Here is a 20,548-nt window from a genome sequence, read left to right as displayed (position 1 = left end):
TAATTCCTCCTGGTTGTGTATACTGGTTGTCTCAGGCCTCATAAAAATTCCAAAAACCTTTGGTGAGTTACTGGCTGGCTGCTTTAGGATTGTTTGAACCTGTCCTGGCAGTTTCCCCACCATTTTTATCCTGTCTAGGAAGCGCTATTGATTCATTTAGGGGCTTGTTTGGACGGGCAGCGATGCAATGGGTTGACCCTCACAGGCTACAGGCTAAAGGCTAAAACAGCAATTTAGGGAATGTCAACAAAACAGGCTGAGCTCTCTAGTGAGACACATAGATGGTTTATCCAGGGTTGTGTTCATTAGTCCATAAACTGTGGAAAGCTTACCAATACCGGGATGGACTACATGGACTTGGCCAATAAGCAATACGCACAACTTGTTGTAACAAATTCTTACAGTAGTGCAATTCTCTTCCCTGATCTTGGGGGACCCATAGCTTTTGCACACTCAAGCCCCTGATAAGTTGAATGTGGTGTGTTTAGCGCTGGGATAGAACAGAAATGTCCACACCCTGGGTGGGTAAATTGTAGAACACTGCCGTAAAGAAGAGCATATTTATCGACTTTGATTGAATATTGCAGGTAATTTCAAACGTGGGTGAGTTGCTTCGTGATCTAAGTGAAGTTGCATTGAAAGAGTGAAAACAGTTGCTTTTTAAACAGCTGCTTTATATAAATCCAGCTTAAAGCATAAAACAGTGCACATCCTTCTTGAAAGTCAGTCTCACTTTAAAAGGTCACTTTGAAGGCAGTTCAGGTCCTTCATCTCAAACACTAAATGTCTGTCAGACAGTAACTAATGTAGCGTAAACTGCACACTGCGGGGGTTGTGCATGACCCGTCTCAATTGGCTCGCTAACCTCCCTCTCTTGACCATAACAAATGTGTTTACTCCAACACCGGTTGAGCCTGGCCTGGATGCTCTTCTAGTGCCAGGGCTAGTCCCCACTCCCCGCTAGAGAAACAGCAGCCAGCTAGAAGACAGACAGACAAGCAGCATCACGCACCGCACGTAGCACGATCATTAAAATAAAGCCTGTCTGGATGGGCTCCAGCTGCCGACACAGCCACCGCTGAGTTTAGATCAGTTCAGCCACTCTTCACCCTGAAGTAGGCTTGGGCAGTATACCATTTATACCATATACCGCAGTGGAGGCTGCTGAAGGGATAACAATAAATCACAATAATGTCTGGAACGGAGTGAATGGAATGGCATCAAACATATGGAAAGAATGTGTTTGACGTATTTGATACCATTCCACTCATTCGGCTCCAGCCATTACCACGAGCCTGTCCTCCCCAATTAAGGTGCCTCCAACCTCCTGTGGTATACCGGGGTATTGAAAAAAGCAGCAGGATGTTTTTTCAAAACCATCTAAACTATGAAGTTTTTCACCAATATTTGTAGCTAACTTTTAACCATTTCACACTTACCAACAAACGGATGTGATCATCCTACAGTGGTCCCTGTTGCGTACGATCATACCTCTTGGTTAGAACGCTTATTTCGAACGTTCATTTTCGATTGTTGTGTCAATCAGCATTTGAGCTGGCCAGCATTTGAGCTGACATTTTGCACAAACACAGTCCTTACAAAGTTATGTCCAGAATGTGACCAGTTTATTTTTGGATGGAATGATCAGACGTTCACAGAAGTATGTACAGCGTAACACAATCATCCGAACTAGAAAGATTTAGGCTACATTTGTTCTGCCGCTAACTGAGGGAAGATTGAAGTAACACAAGCAGTCATATTTTTCTAACTCTCGGCTGATAGAAACTACAATATGAATTAGCTAATAGCAATTACTATTTATAATTAATCACATCACGGGTGAGCTCACCACTGATCAAAATAATTGAGTAAAACACTTTCTATTAAGTAATCTGACGATGGGTAGTTTGTGCCTTGCTTTTTCTTTTCTTCCTCGCATCAACCACAGATAATAGGAGATAAGATGAGTTTGGTCGGTTTATAGTACAACCTTCAAAAAAGTATTTTTTCACACATCGTAGGTGTCCATTGCAATAAATGCAATAATCGGGATGCATTATTTGTCAGTAGTACTTGAAAACAGGTGAATAAAACTGTAAATACATTATGCTCCATACATACTTACACGGATAGATACTGTATGCGCCTACAGTAGAAACGACAACACGATATACAAAAAAATAAGGAACTTACTTTGATAGGAACGCACACATGTCCAACGTTATTATTTGTAAGGAAAACAACAAGGAAGGCAAAGCGAGCGCCAGCAAGAGAATTTTCCAATTCTTGCAAGACTGCGCAAATATATGCATATTTGATCTGCGCAAACATGAGTGAAGTTTATCCGGCTCAGTAAAGCCTCAAACATAAATTGTCCGCAACGCTGAAATGGGCTACTTCTATGTGAATTAATGAGGAGGCGGAACACACCTCAATTCAAACTGTTCTTAAAAAATATAATTTGTTAGAAAATAATTTGAAATTGACAAGTTTAAACATAGCCTATAGATAATTAGCAGGCAGTGCGTGTTAACTGTCCTGTTGTGTAAAATCACATTTAAGAACAGTGAGTGCATTCTGACATCATGTGCATAAAACGACTCACGACGGGGCGACCATCAGAGATATTTGGAACTCACTTGTGAAAAGGTTTTAATTAAGTTAATACCTGCAGTCAACTTGTGTTATACGTTAGGAGATAAAGCAGATTGCGTTCTTAATTTCACCTGTGACATTATTTTACATTATGAAGCTTACCGTAGTTCCCCAGAACAGTTGAGCCAGTCGCGTGTTTGTTTTTAAATAGCACAGCAGGAGCCGGTATGTCCATCGGCGTGTCTATCGGCGTGTCTCAGTTGTAAAGGCGAACACATGAGGTAATGCAATTCACTACTAATGGCTTTCTGCCAGAAGTCAAAAACTCTGGATGAGTTATCTGCACAGTTACAATTTTTTCCCTGTGCTTCCTATTAGCATTTTTCCTCCTCTGTTCTTTCTCCATCTGCTCGGTTTACACATGCTGCTCTTCCTTGAGAAAAGCATGCATCACATCTTTATTTGCACAATTCCCCTAGTTCACTTTTGCTTGTAAATGTAAACTCACTGAAAAATGACATTCGGTAGCTACTAACTTGTATAGCTTTATGAGCTCGATTTCCTTGTCTTTGCAATTAGTTTGTTTGTTTTTCACTCGTTAGCAGTTAGCTAACAGTGTCTATGTGATTTTGCTATTAGTTTGTGCTAATTTTGTTAGCATTTTGATAATAGAAGGTCAATTAGCTTTTCTCGTGTTTTTAGCTCCCCTTTGTGTGCTATGCCGGTAATATCGTAAATCTCGGGATGAGATAAGGACGGTATGAAAATCTGCATACTACCCATGCCTCCTCTGGAGGTGGTGCGGTGTCAGAGATCGAGTAGGATGAGAGAGTGGGAAACATCACTCACACACACAAACACACAGACACACACTCACTTTCAAACGTTGAACCATGCAATTACACAGAAAGACTGAAACATGCACAGACACCCTCACCTTCAGACACACAAACACTGGAATACTCAGACATTTACACTCAGACATTTACACTCGGACACCGATACACTCACTCCAAGTGTGCAAAGACTGGAGTGTTGAAGCGCATAATGCTCAATGCTAAGTGCAATATAGCCTATTCCATTTGTGTGGCCTTATACAGTTCAGAGCTGTGACCCATTTATGCATTGTGCCTACAGTAAGCGAGTACCTCGCTCCAATACATGTCTATTGCATTACACATACATTGGCTTTCTCACGTCTGCTTGCAGCAAGTGCGGTATAAAATGTAACTGATCACCATCAACTTTATTTACATAAAACATTCATTAAACATCTGGAAAATAAAGTAACAAGAGCTGCAATTTCAGGTCACAGTTACCAAATTACCCTCAACCCCCTATAACAGTCTTGTTATGCATATTAAGTGCTTACAGTATGAGATGTTTCTTGCGTTTTGTAGGCCGCTGTTGTCATAATATGGTATGCGTAGGGTTGCAAAACTTTTAATCAATTCCCTGGTTTTTCCAAAATCCCTGTTGGTGGATTCCTGGATTCAGGAGCGAAAAAGCAGGAAATCCGTAATCCCCCAACCAGGATTTCTAGAAAACCAGGGAATTTATTGAAAGCTTCCTGAATTTTACAACCCTAGGTTTTGTACGGGCACTGCCTGTATAAAGGTGGTACAACCTTTTTTCTCCATTCACCTGCCCTCTCTTAATGGGGGCACTTGAGAAATTGCTCTTGCACAGAGCTTATAGGAGGCATAGCATGGCATGCGAGACATGACCACCAGAAGCCAAATGACGCAATGCCCACATAATGTAAACCCCCACGGCTCACCACCCCTCTCGCACTGAGCGAAACCTCTCTGACGCACTTCAGCCCCACACTCCATGTCTTCCAATGGCATCTGACGTTATCTTCCGCATGTACCCGTTCACTCCCTCGACTTGCGTCAGCCCTCGGAGCTGTGTTAGCTTTTGTCCCTACTCGTCTTTTGTTTTTGTTTGCGTGTGTCGGTGGTTCCCTCCATTTCGAGCCCAGCTTGCACCTGCCAGCAGGGAAATAATGGCGAGTGGATTGTGGGGGCTGTCATGTGTCATGCGTAGCCTGTCACTGACTGCCGGCTGCAGCGTGGAGATCACTCTACGGAATCCGAGGGCGAGCGCGGGGGAGATCGAAGCAGGGTAATTTACAGTGTGCCTTGCGAAAGTATTCGAATAATTTTGCACGCCCAATTTTTCAGTTTTTGATTTGTTAAAAAAGTTTGAAATATCCAATAAATGTCGTTCCACTTCATGATTGTGTCCCACTTGTTGTTGATTCTTCACAAAAAAATACAGTTTTATATCTTTATGTTTGAAGCCTGAAATGTGGCAAAAGGTCGCAAAGTTCAAGGGGGCCGAATACTTTCGCAAGGCACTGTATATTAAAAAAATGTCAAGTCATTTAGCCGAAGCTCTTATCCACAGTTACTTACTGGAGCATTTAGGGTTAAGTGCCTTGCTCAAGGGCACATCAGATTTTTCACCTAGTCGGCTCGGGGATTGGATCCAGCGACCTCTCAGTTACTGGCCCAATGCTTTTAAACGCTAGGCTACCTGCCGCCCTATCCTGATGAGCTAAGCAGAAAAATTCTAACAATAGCAGTGGGCCTTTTTTTCAAGTTTCTGCTGCCCTCGTTCCCAACGTTCCGACCTCGACATTCCAAAACTTTCGAGGATGGATTGTTCTGTTGTGCAAAACAAAAAAATCAAAACCTTGGTTATCACAAAGTCTGGCCTTCACGGCATGGCTTCACAACATGGTCTCCACACAGACAGACAACCACACGCACACACGCAACTGTGATCACCACCGCCTATCCCAGTTAGACTCAAAGTCTGACCCAGAGCGCCGGTGACCTATTTCGTGACCTCAGACCCCCCTTTCCTCTCTTTGATTTCCTTTCTTTTGCGTGCGGGCCTCTCTTAAATAAAAAGACGAGGGGGTTTCCACCATCTGGAAATGACCCTGGCGGAGAGGCGTGAACGGGAGACGTGCAGAACATCCTGGTGGTTAACAGCCTCCCGCCCCCCTCTCCCCTCATCTCACCCCACCTCTCCGTCCTCCTCCACAGATGGAAAAGAGATCAGAAGGTCTTCCAGTTAACAAATAAGCACATACAGAGAGAGCCCGGTAATCTGGGGAAAACAGCAGTGTAAGCAGTCTCATGTCATGGTATCATACAGTCCTGTGGGGTCGTGGCGGGGTGGGTTACATTCTTGCTTATCAACAGATAGTTGTCCCCCATGATTAAATGAGTCCCCGTACGTTCGTTCGTCACACGCGATTTCTCAAACACCACTGGACTGATTTTGACGAAAACTTAGGTGAGTGATGTGTTTTGCCATAGAGATCTGGCATTTACAAAATTACACATTCCGCCCTTTAGAATTTTGTGTAAAACACTTAAATGCTACGCCTATGGCACAGAATTACCTATCTGCACAAAACTTGATATGTGGCATCTATAGACAGAAGTCTCAACATATCTCTTGATCTGTTTGACTCCGAGTGATTACATCTGGCACACACGCTCAGGGATATGATAGCTAACCCATGCAATGTCTCAGACACCACTGGCCCGATTTTGATTCAACTTGGGCGAATGATGCATCTTGCATTAGAGATCTGTCATGTATAAAATTACACTGATTGATCCAAGGGAGGTGCTGCATCGTTCGTGGGGGACGACATGTTTACTTTTGCCTCGTTTGTTGAAAGTTTGACCATCTGTACTTTCAAGGTTCCAGTTGTATCGTCACATGCACAAAGACAGTGAAATGCCTTTTTTGCAAGCTCTTTCCTAACAATGAATGAATCAATATCAGAGCACAGTGCCATCTCTTTTGGTCCGTAGATATGGGACTATCCAAATAAAGTCTGACGAAATATACTACTTTGCGACTACTCAATTGTAGCCTATGTCCTTGGAAGTACTATACATCTGCAATGACCAAGCAAAATGCATGTGTGTGTGTCCCTCTCCTCCACTTTGGCCCAGTCCCGTGGCAATACCCGAGCACCAAAATGTATCTGTGTATAAAAAAATGTACAAATCCACCCACGGTTTGTTACGTAACAACTTGTGCCTGTGACCCAGAGACCGACATAATAAAGGGGAAAAATGCTCGTAAGCCAACAGTTCTGACCTATTGTTTTCTAACACTTGAAGTAAAGGCCTGACTGATGACACAGCAAAAACAACTTGGCTACTCCAATTAGCCTCTTTCCTTTCAAATCAGCCCAGCAAGTGTGTCAGTCGCGCCTCTGCCTCGTCTTTCACTCGTCATCAATTATGAATTACAAGCTCGCCTTTTTGTTTGTGAATCTCTTTTTTTTTGTTAGCATTGCTTTGAACAGGAATAATTGAGTATATACTTTGTATACGCATGCATTTCAATAGCAGTATTATCCATTATGAATCAACAAGACGTCTTAAATGACATGACAATTTCATAATAGGAAATGTGCTGTTCTATTATATGCTTTACCAGAGTGTAGCCTAATCATGTATTATGAAATTACATAGAATAGCGTGTTAAAAAGGGGTCACTTTAAACAATTGGCTATGCGTTAATCATTTGTTGTGAAATGCATTGCAATGATTGTCACATTTTAAAAATGTATTTGGAAAGCAACAGCCAAGCAACTGAATTGCATCTGTATTGATATCCTCAACCGGTGTCCATGCAAGTTAGCAATAAATTACATCTTAGAAATAGGTGTTTGAAAATATGTCTACTGTTGGGAAGCATTTTTATTTTCTGTGACAACTTTTACGACACTCAAAATGGCCACCCAAAATATTTCCTTCTGACATGCCCTTCTTATGTTCTTTTTCAGGCTATGGTGGCCTGTTACCCAGGAAACGGGACTGGGTATGTACGCCACGTGGATAACCCTAACGGCGATGGGAGATGTGTAACATGTATTTACTATCTCAATAAAGACTGGGAGGCTAAGGTATGTCAAAATAATGAACTCAAAGCAAACTTTATGTCCAATGTTTAGTTTATACTAACCCAAAATTCAGCACATTACTTATTTTTCTGGTTGTAAACTGGTTCTCTGTTTGGGGACATTTCACCGGGTAAAGAAGTATTTTTCATGACAAGATCTAGATGGCATGGGAAAGACTACATATTTTGGTCAAATTCTAACCAGTAAAAAACAATTCTGGTTCCTTAAAAAAATACAGTAGATCTATACAAGGCCTATTCATCAAAGATGCCATAATGACGTCATTGCAACCAGTTTTCTCTGCTGGGAACAACACTGTGGCTTTGAATATTAACTCTGTTAATTCCATGCCAGTCACCCTTCAGTTTCTGGCTGTAATCCCAAAGTTCACCAAGCAGACCACTACATGAGTTTATGCGGAGGAGAGAAGCGTTGATCGATAAAGGGGAAAGGGGGGTGTCTAAACAGGTGCTGACACGCTATGGAATAATCCCATACATACTGTACACTGACTCCATTACCTGGCACCCAAACTCCTTGCTCTAGAAACCAATGGGTTGGGACAGAGCCAGAACACATGTTGGTAAAGCGTTGTTTTGAAAATGTATCATTGGCTTTGAAACTCTGATTGGTTTGAGATGATCCAGTCTGATGACTTTGTTTTGTAAAGCGCCCCTCATTTTGACGCCACCACAGACGACTTCAACGATGGCAGTCTGACTGAAGTATGTAGCAAACGATAGAGCAGCGGAAGAATTCAGTTTGAGTCGGTCAGGTAACTAACTCCATGCCATATGTATGGTGTCCATATTAGGACAGTCTCTGATAGACAAATCAGAAGGATACCAACGCCTTGTGAATCTGAAGCTGTTCTAACATGACAACCATACATGCTACGGTGTGACAAGTGATGACAAAAGCAATTTCTGACATGGCTGACTATGGAGTCCTGTTGGGACAGAAAACATGTAATGGACACAGTCTGCATAATTTACAGCAAATGTGGGCACTCACTGCTATTACATTTTCATCTCAATTGCACAAATAATACACTAAATCCCCCCCACACACAGGCACCAAAGGGGGTGGCAGTAACTTCTAGAACAAACCCCAGGGCTACCACTAGAACATTGTGATTGCAGGTGGAAACTATGCTGGAATGGGGATGACAGGCAGGCAGGTCCTCTAGCTCTCCCACTCTGACGTTGTGGGCCTTTGATTCTAATACGATCTTTGCCTTTGCTGACCCTCCTCTCAGATCTGAAAGAATTAATGTGAATAGGGAGATAAGGAGTTTGGAAACCACTAGTGGATAGTAGTAGGGCTGCAGCCTAGGTCCTTGTAAGACTCGACAGAAGAGAAGCTGTCAGTCTCACTGCCCTACAGGCCTGGTATAAGAGTAGCAGCTAATTATTAAATTAGGACCACTTAGAGATTTTACCTGGGTCATGTTCAGTAAGGCGAAAACAGAGTGAAACAAGAGGAACTACCTAAACTGTTCCAATAAAGACACAGATTTTAATTTACTGTTGTGTAATAATGGTGTGCCCTACTGAGCACGACCCTAAACTTGCAAATGCCTCAACATCAGACATCCCAAACATTTTGTTGTAGCCCTGAACCAGCACACCTGATTCACCTAATCAAGGGCTTGAGGATTAGTTGAATCAGGTGTGCTAGCTCTGGAATATCACATATATGGAATGGTTGGAGGTTTCCGTGGAATAGTTTGAGGAATGCTGGAGAAGTTGATGCATCATCAGTGTTTCCCACTTCCAGTCATCCAGTACCCCCCGACAAGCACACCTGATTCAACTTGTCAACTAATCATCAAGCCCTCAATTAGTTGAATCAGGTGTGTTGTCTGGGGCTACAACAAAAATGTGTGCTGTTGGGAGTACTCGAGGACCAGGGGTTGGGAAATATTCTAATCAATAATGCCTGAGAACCTGGGAATTATTGTCTGACAGCTCCCAACAAGGGTTGTTCTGAGACCCTAGGCAAAGCCAAGGGCTGGGATATAGCCCATGGAGGGAGTTGTCACATGATAATTCCCGGGTATGAGGGAGTTATTGCTTTTTAAAATGTTTGCCAACATATTTACACAAATATTTTTCCAAAAAAATATTATTTTAACAAGTAAATTTGTTTTTGCATTCTGAAATTGCTACCCAAGTGGGCTGGTCGTTAGTTCTTTTCTCATGTTTTGACCCAGTTGTTAAATTAAAATAATTATATTCATTCGACATTGCTATGCTAAACAAATCATTGGCATGTAGCTAGCTAGCAGAGATTCAATAATGATGAGAGACAAGAACCTACATTTTTATTTATTTATGTTTATTTCACCTTTATTTAACCAGGTAGGCTAGTTGAGAACAAGTTCTTACAACTGCGACCGTACCAAGATAAAGCAAAGCAGTGCGACACAAACAACAACACAGAGTTACACATGGAATAAACAAACATACAGTCAATAATACAATCGAGAAAGTCTATATACAGTGTGTGCAAATGAGGTAGGATAAGGGGGGTGAGGCAATAAATAGGCCATTGTGGCAAAATTATTACAGTATGTCAAATTAAACACTGGGGTGATAGATGTGCAGAAGATGAGTGTGCAAGTAGCGGTACTGGGGTGCAAAGGAGAAAAATAAATAAAATAACGACAATATGGTGATGAGGTAGTTGGATGGGCTATGTACAGGTGCAGTGATCTGTGAGCTGCTCTGACAGCTGGTGCTTAAAGCCAGTGAGGGTGATATGAGTCTCCAGCTTCAGAGATTTTTGCAGTTCGTTCCGGTCATTGGCAGCAGAGAACTGGAAGGAAAGGCGACCGAAGGAGGAATTGGCTTTGGGGGTGACCAGTGAAATGTACCTGCTGGAACGCGTGTTGCGGGTGGGTGCTGCTATGGTGACCAATGAGCTGAGATAATGCGGGGCTTTACCTAGTAATGACTTATAGACCTGGAGCCAGTGGGTTTGGCGACAGATATGAAGCAAGGACCAGCCAACGAGAGCATTTCGGTCGCAGTTGTGGGTTGTATATGAGGCTTTGGTGACAAAACGGATGGTACTGTGATAGACTGCATCCAATTTGCTGAGTAGAGTGTTGGAGGCTATTTTGTAAAGTACATCGCCGAAGTCAAGGATCGGTAGGATAGTCAGTTTTACTAGGGTATGTTTGGCAGCCTGAGTGAAGAATGCTTTGTTTGCGAAATAGGAAGCCGATCCTAGATTTAATTTGGGATCATTTATGATTTAATAAATATCCAATAGGCCAACATAGGCAGCAACTTATGGTTGGCAAGTCCAAGCTAACCAAGCCAGTTGTTGATGTTAATAGTGACGTTTCCATTGATGGCACTCGAATGGAAGAACTGTCCATGATCCTGGCAATGGTTAGTGACAGCCAGTGTTTGCCTCTTCTTTGGCGGAGAATCGGACATCCCTCACATCGCTGCAAGCTAAAATGTCACTCCAGCACTTTCTGTTCTCCATGTTAGGGGCTGCCAAAAACCCTTAAATGAGCTCTCTCACCGATTGCCACACACATACATTATTTCCTGTTGTCCCACATATCAACCAATCAGCATCCAGGACCCAAACAACCTGTTTTATAATGATCTACATTATGAAATCTACTAAGAGGTAGATACCCGGGAGATACTTCCAGAGGGTCTTAATAGCTGCAAATACACTGAAGAAGGATATTTACGCAACAGTTTCAAAGATTTTACTGAGTTACTGTTCATATAAGGAATTCAGTCAATATCAAATAAATTCATTAGGCCCTAATCTATGGATTTCACATGATGGGGAATACAGATATGCATCTGTTGGTCACAGATACCTGAAAAGAAAGGTAGAGGCGTAGATCAGAAAACCAGTCAGTATTTGGTGTGACCTCCATTTGCTTCATGCAGCACGTCACATCTACTTCGGATAGAGCTGATCATTGTTGATTGTGGCCTGTGGAATGTTGCCCCCTCCTCTTCAATGGCTGTGCGAAGTTTCTGGATATTGGCGGGAACTGGAACACACTGTTGTACACGTCGATCCAGAGCATCCCAAACCTGCTCAATGGGTGACATGGCTGGTGAGTATGCAGGGCCATGGAAAACTGTGATATTATCAGCTTCTAGGAATTGTGCACAGATCCTTGTGACATGGGGCCGTGCTTTATCAAGCTGAAACATGAGGTGATGGTGGTGGATGAATGGCACAACAATGGGACTCAGGATCTTGTCAAGGTATCTCTTTGCATTCAAATTGCAATCAATAAAATGCAATTGTGTTTGTTGTCCGTATCTTATGCCTGCCCATACCATAACCCCACTGCCACCATGGGACATTCTGTTGACAACGTTGACATCAGCAAACCGCTCGCCCACAGGACGCCATACACGCTGTCTGCCATCTGCCCGGAACAGTTGAAACCGGGATTCATCCGTGAAGTCGGTCACAACGCCGAACTGCAGTCAGTTCAAGACCTTGGTGAGGACGACGAGCACGAAGATAAGCTTCATTGAGATGGTTTCTGACAGAAATAATTTGGTTGTGCAAATCCACAGTTTCATCAGCTGTCCGGGTGGCTGGTCACAGATGATCCCGCATGTGATGAAGCTGGATGTGGAGGTCCTGGGCTGGGGTGGTTACACGTGGTCTGCGGTTTTGAGGTTGTTTGGATGCGCTTCCAAATTATCTATAACGATATTGGAGGTGGCTTATGGTAGAGAAATTAACATTCAGTTCTCTGGCAACAGCTCTGGTGGACATTCCTGCAGTCAGCATGCCAATTTCACGCTCCCTCAAAGCTTGACACATCTGTTATGTTGGTGGATTATCTTGGCAAAGGAAAAAAAAAATCAAATTTTGTCTGTCATGGTTGAAGTGTACCTATGATGAAAATTACAGGCCTCTCATCTTTTTAAGTGGGAGAACTTGCACAATTGGTGGCTGACTAAATACTTTTTTGCCCCACTGTAATAGGATGTTAGATTACTCCAAGACTTGGTCTGTGCCATCTACAGCAGTGTTAATCTTAGTCCTTGGGACCCAAAGTGGTACACATTTTAGTTTTTGCCCTAGCACCACTAATCAAAGGTTTGAGGATGAGTTGATTAGTGGAATGACGTGTGTAGTGCTACAGCAAAGCAAAAAAAGTGTCAGCCCTTTGGGTCCCCACAACCAGGATTAGGAAACACTGATCTACACTATGGGTTTATTAACAGATTGATGAACAGAGCCCAGATGTGGTGTCAGTTATGGATAAATATACTTTACAAGACAAATTGGGACTGCAGGATGAATTAGAAAGTGTGTGTTTGGTGCCATTTTACACCATGCAGATACTCAGGGTGTTTCCACACTTGGTCCCTTTCAGACAATTTTTGCTTATTTTTTTTTGGTTCAGTGTGAACACTCCAAAGGAACTCAGACCCCTCAAAAGAGCCCCCATATGGAAAGATGTTTTAACATAAATACATTACATTTTTATATCAATAATTGTCTTCCTTTATATCAATAATTAATATCTTATATCAAACATTTACATTTTTATATCCCCAAAAATGATTTATTAATATAAAAATAGATTTTTATAAATAAAAAAATATCTATATTTTTATTATTGATATGATTAAACAAATATATATAGAATTTTTTATAAGTTTTGATATTGATAAATCATTTTTGTATATCTATAATTCTATGATAATGACCTCCATGGGGGCAGGATAACATTTGCATGCTGCATATCTTCCCTGCTCCCAACAGGAAGACACAGCAACATGGTCGCACGTGTATTTCACCAAGTTAGCAGCGTTGCAGCAAAGATGCGCAGGACGCCATGACCCTAACCCTGTTGCTACAGTAATATAGACATTATGTAGGCCTAAGCACAGCTCTTCTGACACTGTTGAGGAGCAGCAGTGGATAGTATTTTCAGGGAGGAAAAAAAGTTTGCAGGGGGAATCGAACTCACAAACACCGGTTTCTCCATTGAATCCTATTGGGAGTTATTGATATAAAAAAAATAGAATTTCAATGAATACATGTTAAAAGAGCTTGCCATAGCCCACCACGTGATCTCGAGAGGTTGCTTGAATTCCAGTTCCCTTTTTTAGGGCAATTTAAACTCCAGAGGTTCGCTTGTCATTCTTCCCGCACCACACTAGGCTACTGCAACACGGTTTCCCCTGACATAACCCCTCACATTGGTGCCACAAAACAAAAGAGAGATGATGTGCAGGGTTGCAAAAAAAAAAGTTTATTTTTTATTTTTATGTGGATACACAGAAATTCCAAAATACAGTGCCTTGCGAAAGTATTTGGCCCCCTTGAACTTTGCGACCTTTTGCCACATTTCAGGCTTCAAACATAAAGATATAAAACTGTATTTTTTTTGTGAAGAATCAACAACAAGTGGGACACAATCATGAAGTGGAACGACATTTATTGGATATTTCAAACTTTTTTAACAAATCAAAAACTGAAAAATTGGGCGTGCAAAATTATTCAGCCCCTTTACTTTCAGTGCAGCAAACTCTCTCCCAAAGTTCAGTGAGGATCTCTGAATGATCCAATGTTGACCTAAATGACTAATGATGATAAATACAATCCACCTGTGTGTAATCAAGTCTCCGTATAAATGCACCTGCACTGTGATAGTCTCAGAGGTCCGTTAAAAGCGCAGAGAGCATCATGAAGAACAAGGAACACACCAGGCAGGTCCGAGATACTGTTGTGAAGAAGTTTAAAGCCAGATTTGGATACAAAAAGATTTCCCAAGCTTTAAACATCCCAAGGAGCACTGTGCAAGCGATAATATTGAAATGGAAGGAGTATCAGACCACTGCAAATCTACCAAGCCCTGGCCGTCGCTCTAAACTTTCAGCTCATACAAGGAGAAGACTGATCAGAGATGCAGCCAAGAGGCCCATGATCACTCTGGATGAACTGCAGAGATCTACAGCTGAGGTGGGAGACTCTGTCCATAGGACAACAATCAGTCGTATATTGCACAAATCTGGCCTTTATGGAAGAGTGGCAAGAAGAAAGCCATTTCTTAAAGATATCCATAAAAAGTGTTGTTTAAAGTTTGCCACAAGCCACCTGGGAGACACACCAAACATGTGGAAGAAGGTGCTCTGGTCAGATGAAACCAAAATTGAACTTTTTGGCAACAATGCAAAACGTTATGTTTGGCGTAAAAGCAACACAGCTTAACACACCATCCCCACTGTCAAACATGGTGGTGGCAGCATCATGGTTTGGGCCTGCTTTTCTTCAGCAGGGACAGGGAAGATGGTTAAAATTGATGGGAAGATGGATGGAGCCAAATACAGGACCATTCTGGAACAAAACCTGATGAAGTCTGCAAAAGACCTGAGACTGGGACGGAGATTTGTCTACTAACAAGACAATGATCCATAACATAAAGCAAAATCTACAATGGAATGGTTCAAAATTAACATATCCAGGTGTTAGAATGGCCAAGTCAAAGTCCAGACCTGAATCCAATCGAGAATCTGTGGAAAGAACTGAAAACTGCTGTTCACAAATGCTCTCCATCCAACCTCACTGAGCTCGAGCTGTTTTGCAAGGAGGAATGGGAAAAAATGTCAGTCTCTCGATGTGCAAAACTGATAGAGACATACCCCAAGCGACTTACAGCTGTAATCGCAGCAAAAGGTGGCGCTACAAAGTATTAACTTAAGGGGGCTGAATAATTTTGCACGCCCAATTTTTCAGTTTTGGATTTGTTAAAGTTTGAAATATCCAATAAACGTCGTTCCACTTCATGATTGTGTCCCACTTGTTGTTGATTCTTCACAAAAAAATACAGTTTTATATCTTTATGTTTGAAGCCTGAAATGTGGCAAAAGGTCGCAAAGTTCAAGGGGGCCGAATACTTTCGCAAGGCACTGTATGTGTGGACATTTTAGTTAAGGTTAGTTGTTTGCATTATGTTATCTATAGGCTAAGGGAGCTTCATAAGCTGTTTATTCAACACCATATTTGGTGAGAATCACAACAGGGTACAAAATCAATTCTAGCTCTTTAGGGAGCAGTAGCCTACATTGGGTGTATATTTTCAATTACAGCATTATTTAATCTGCAGTTATTCTTCTGCTATTTATTTTGTTGCTAATAATATTTACATTGCCTTCAGAAAGTATTCAGAAAGTATTTTGTCGCAGGCCAACACACAATACCCCATTATGTCAAAGTGGAATTGTTTTGTCAAAATTTTCGCAAATGGATAAAAAATTAAAAGCTGAAATGTGAGTCAATAAGTTTTCAACCCCCGTGTTTAACATGATTTTTGAATGAATACCTAATCTCTATACCCCACACATACAATTATCTGTAACGTCCCTTCAGTAGAATTTCAAACACAGATTCAACCACAAAAACCAAGGATTTCGAATGCCTTGCGACGAAGGGCAACCTATAGGTTAGATGGGTAAAAATATCCCTCTGAGCATGGTGAAGTTATTAATTACACTTTGAATGGTGTACCAATGAGGCCAATGGTGACTTTAAAACAGTTAGAGTTAAATGGCTGTGATAGAAGAAAACTGAGGATGGATCAACAACATTGTAGTTACTCCACAATACTAACCTAATTGACAGAGTGAAAAGAAGACCAGCTGTACAGAATACCATTTTTTTTTTTTTTCATCCTGTTTGCAACAAACTTTTTGTCCTGAATCAAAAATGTTGCACAATCCAGGAAAGCTCTTCGAGACTTACCCAGAAAGACTCACAGCTGTAATATTGTGTGTATGTCGTTGACACAAAATTACAATTAAATCAGTTTTAATCCCACTTTGTAACACAACAAAATGTGGAAAATGTCAAGGGGTGTAAATACTTTCTGAAGGCACATGTTAATAGGATCTTTTAACTAAATGCAATCTATTAGCTTCCAAAATATAAGTAGGTATGTCTAGCTGTCCGGTAACTGATGGAATGGCTTGTCTTGCACTTTGTAAAAATCGTGAGTGCATTGAGTGAATGTTAGTAACATTTCTTGGTTCCTTTCTAAACATATCAATTTGAATGCAAAGAGGACTCGGATCACAGAATAGATGAAGTGAACTGGCAAAATAGTTGAGTCCTCGTTTTAAAGGCAGGGGCAGTGTGAATACAAAGAGAACCGAGGTAATTACCTTCTCTTTTTTTTACCCAAGAGTTCACTTTAAAGAGAACTGTGAAAACACCCTCAAAGAGCTCGGTTCGGTGTTGATTCTAGTAGAAACCATGTTGTTGGCCGATTATTACTCCGTGCATATAAAAAATAAGTTAAACTGTATTTCCACATTTTTTTCAGTTAACTTTATAAGCTCATAGTGGGTAACAAAATTGGAGGCATAGCTGTGATTTACTATGAAGGAAACAACCAAGAGGACACAAGTTGTGGTACCAAGAGAGTACAGGGCACTTATTTACAAATACCTACACAATGAAATGGACAATCTCTGAATAGAGAGAGTTTTAGCACATAAAGTCAACTAAAAGTGATTAAGGTACTGTTGAACTGATTTTCAATCGTGTAAGCACGAGGTATCATTTGCCCTTTTAAGTGTATCCACATGGCACTATGGAGTGATATTAGAGCTGACAGATATAGAATCTGAATAGAATAACTTCAAAATGATTGAGATCAGATAACATTTCTGTTGCCATTAAAATCACTCCAAATAGCAAAACCTTCCCTTTTAGTTATTTTCTACTTAAGATGTAGGGTTAAGACCAATTTACTACTCTCTCATATCCACTAGTTCCTCATCATTCCCCAGTCCCCCTTAGGAGGCGAACGGTTAACTTGATCCCCCAGAGAAGCTTGGGGAAACGTGCATGTTTGAAGGTCAACAGACCCCGCTCTCATGTCTTCTTCACACACTGCACACACACACACATCGGAACCCACGCAGTCATAGGCAAACACACACACACACACCCCTCACACATACCGGTCACACACCGGCCCTCAAGCAAACCTGCATTCATAAGTTATGTAAATCACGCCGTGCAGATTCCTCATAGCTATGTTTAGCACCAGATTAACCCACAGGAAAAAGCCATTCTCCTTTTAAAATTTTCTCACCCTTAACATTTCTATCCTGTGTGTTTCAAGGGGTGTGTGTGTGTGTGTGTAGGGATGCGTGTGCACCTATGTGTGTTTGCATGCATTCATTTGTATGTGTTGGCATGTGTGATATAGGGCCAATATACCACAGATAAGGGCTGTTCTTAAGCACAACGCAACACGGAGGAGTGCCTGGACACAGCCCATAGCCATATTTGTATTTAAATAGGCAAGTCAGTTAAGAACAAAATGTTATTTACAATGACGGGCTACCGGGGGGGGTTAACTGTCTTGTTCGGGGGCAGAACGACAGATTTTTACCTTGTCAGCTTAGGGATTCGATCCAGCAACCTTTCGGTTACTGGGCCAACGCTCTAACCACTGTCGCCCCATATATCACAAACCCCCGAGGTGCCTTATTGCTATTATAAACTGGTTACCAATGTAATTAGAGCAGTAAAAATAAATGTTTTGTCATACCTGTGGTATACGGTCTGATATACCACGGCTGTCAGCCAATCAGCATTCAGGGCTTGAACCACCCAGTTTATAATGTGTATTTTGGCCTGTGTGTCATTGTGTTTGTTGCCTTGGTGTTGCTCATTTTCCTCTTAACTCACACTGGCCCAACTCCCAGAAAACGCTACACGTGGTAACAGCTTTTTTTGGGATGTGATTGCTCCTCTGTTTGTTTTCCAGGTCATGTGTGTACACCGAACCACAACTTATCTGCATAGAGTAAATAGCAACAGACACAGACACATCAAAAAGAGATACGTCCCTTTTTCAGGACCCTGTCTTTCAAAGATAATTTTTAAAAAATCCAAATAACTTCACTGATCTTCATTGTAAAGGGTTTAAACACTTTTTCCCATGCTTGTTCAATGAACCGTAAACAATTAATGAACATGCACCTGTGGAACGGTTGTTATTAAGACACTTAACAGCTTAGGTCAATTAAGGTCACAGTTCTGAAAACTTAGGACACTAAACTGACTCTGAAAAACACCAAAAGAAAGATGCCCAGGGTCACTGCTAATCTGCACGAATGTGCCTTAGGCATGCTGCAGGGAGGCATGAGGACTGCAGATGTGGACAGGGCAATAAATTACAATGTCCGTACTGTGAGGCGCTTAAGACAGTGCTACAGGGAGACAGGACAGACAGCTGATCGTCATCGCAGTGGCAGAACACGTGTAACAACACCTGCACAGGATCAGTACATCCGAACATCACACCTGCGGGACAGGTACAGCATGGCAACAACAACTGCCCGAGTTACACCAGGAACGCACAATCCCTCCATCAGTGCTCAGACTTTCTGCAATAGGCTGAGAGAGGCTGGACTGAGGGCTTGTAGGCCTGTTGTAAGGCAGGTTCTCACCAGACATCACCGGCAATAACATTGCCTATGGACACAAACCCACCGTCCCTGGACCAGACAGGACTGGCAAAAAGTGCTCTTCACCAGTTGTCTCACCAGGGGTGATGGTCTGATTTGCGTTTATCGTCGAAGGAATGAGCGTTACACCGAGGCCTGTACTCTGGAGCGGGATCGACTTGGCGGTGGAGTGTCCGTCATGGTCTGGGGTGGTGGGTCACAGCATCATCGGACTGAGCTTGTTGTCATTGCAGGCAATCTCAACGCTGTGCATTACAGGGAAGACATCCTCCTCCCTCATGTGGTACCCTTCCTGCAGGCTCATCCTGACATGACCCTCCAGCATGACAATGCCACCTGCCATACTGCTCATTCTGTGTGTGATTTCTTGCAAGACAGGAATGTCAGTGTTCTGCCACGGCAAGCGCAGGGCCCGGATCTCAATCCCATTGAGCACGTCTGGGACCTGCTGGATCGTAGGGTGAGGGCTAGGGCCATTCCCCCCCAGAAATGTCCGGGAGCTTGCAGGTGCCTTCGTGGAAGAGTGGGGTAACATCTCACATTAAGAACTGGAAAATCTGGTGCAGTCCATGAGGAGGAGATGCACTGCAGTACTTAATGCAGCTGGTGGCCACACCAGGTACTGACTGTAACTTTGGATTTTGCCCCCCCCCCTCCCCTTTGTTCAGGGACACATTATTCAATTTCTGTTAGTCACCTTGTCTGTGGAACTTGTTCAGTTTATGTCTCAGTTGTTGAATCTTGTTATGTTCATACAAATAATTACACATGTTAAGTTTGCTGAAAATCAAAGCAGTTGACGGTGAGAGGACGTTTCTTTTTTTGCTGAGTTTACTTCCTCATTCCTCCCCGCTATTTGCCTAACAAGCGGTTGATTTAGCTACAACTGAAGGTGAATCTGATACAAATGGTTTGAACTAGAGGTCAACCGATTATGATTTTTCAACGCCGATACCGATTATTGGAGGACCCTAAAAGCCGATACCGATTAATCAGCCGATTTTATTTATTTATTTATTTATTTATAATAATGACAATTACAACAATACTGAATGAACACTTATTTTAACTTAATATAAGACACCAATCAAATTAATTTAGCCTCAGGTAAATAATGAAACGTTTTCAATTTGGTTAAAATAATGCAAAAACAAAGTGTTGGAGAAGAAAGTAAAAATGCAATATGTTCCATGTAAAATATGTGCCATGTAAGAAAGCTAACGTTTCAGTTCCTTGCTCAGAACATGAGAACATATGAAAGCTGGTGGTTCCTTTTAACATCAGTCTTCAATATTCCCAGGTAAGAAGTTTTAGGTTGTAGTTATTATAGGAATTATAGGACTATTTCCCTCTGTACCATTTGTATTTCATTAACCTTTGACTATTGGATGTTCTTATAGGAACTTTAGTATCGCCAGTGTAACAGTATAGCTTCCGTCCCTCTCCTCGCTCCTCCCTGGGCTCGAACCAGCAAAACAACGACAATTAGCGTGCGCTAACTAGCCAG

General features: G+C 41.9%; 1 protein-coding gene across 3 annotated transcripts in view; it reads left to right on the top strand.

Annotated features, from left to right (window-relative positions):
* egln1 (egl nine 1-like protein) overlaps positions 1-20,548 on the top strand; it is a 46,090-nt gene that overhangs the window by 21,020 nt on the left and 4,522 nt on the right. For all 3 annotated transcript variants that reach the window (XM_090204178.1, XM_090204179.1, NM_001281330.1), the window contains 1 exon segment: positions 7,424-7,543. In XM_090204178.1, the coding sequence (XP_090060304.1) occupies positions 7,424-7,543 (120 nt within the window).

This window comes from Oncorhynchus mykiss, chromosome 17, assembly GCF_057628025.1.
Source record: "Oncorhynchus mykiss isolate SJ-2025 chromosome 17, ASM5762802v1, whole genome shotgun sequence".
In the NCBI taxonomy this organism is placed as follows: domain Eukaryota; kingdom Metazoa; phylum Chordata; class Actinopteri; order Salmoniformes; family Salmonidae; genus Oncorhynchus; species Oncorhynchus mykiss.
The sequence above is the reverse complement of the archived record's forward strand: the minus strand, read 5'-3'. Positions and strand labels throughout refer to the sequence as shown.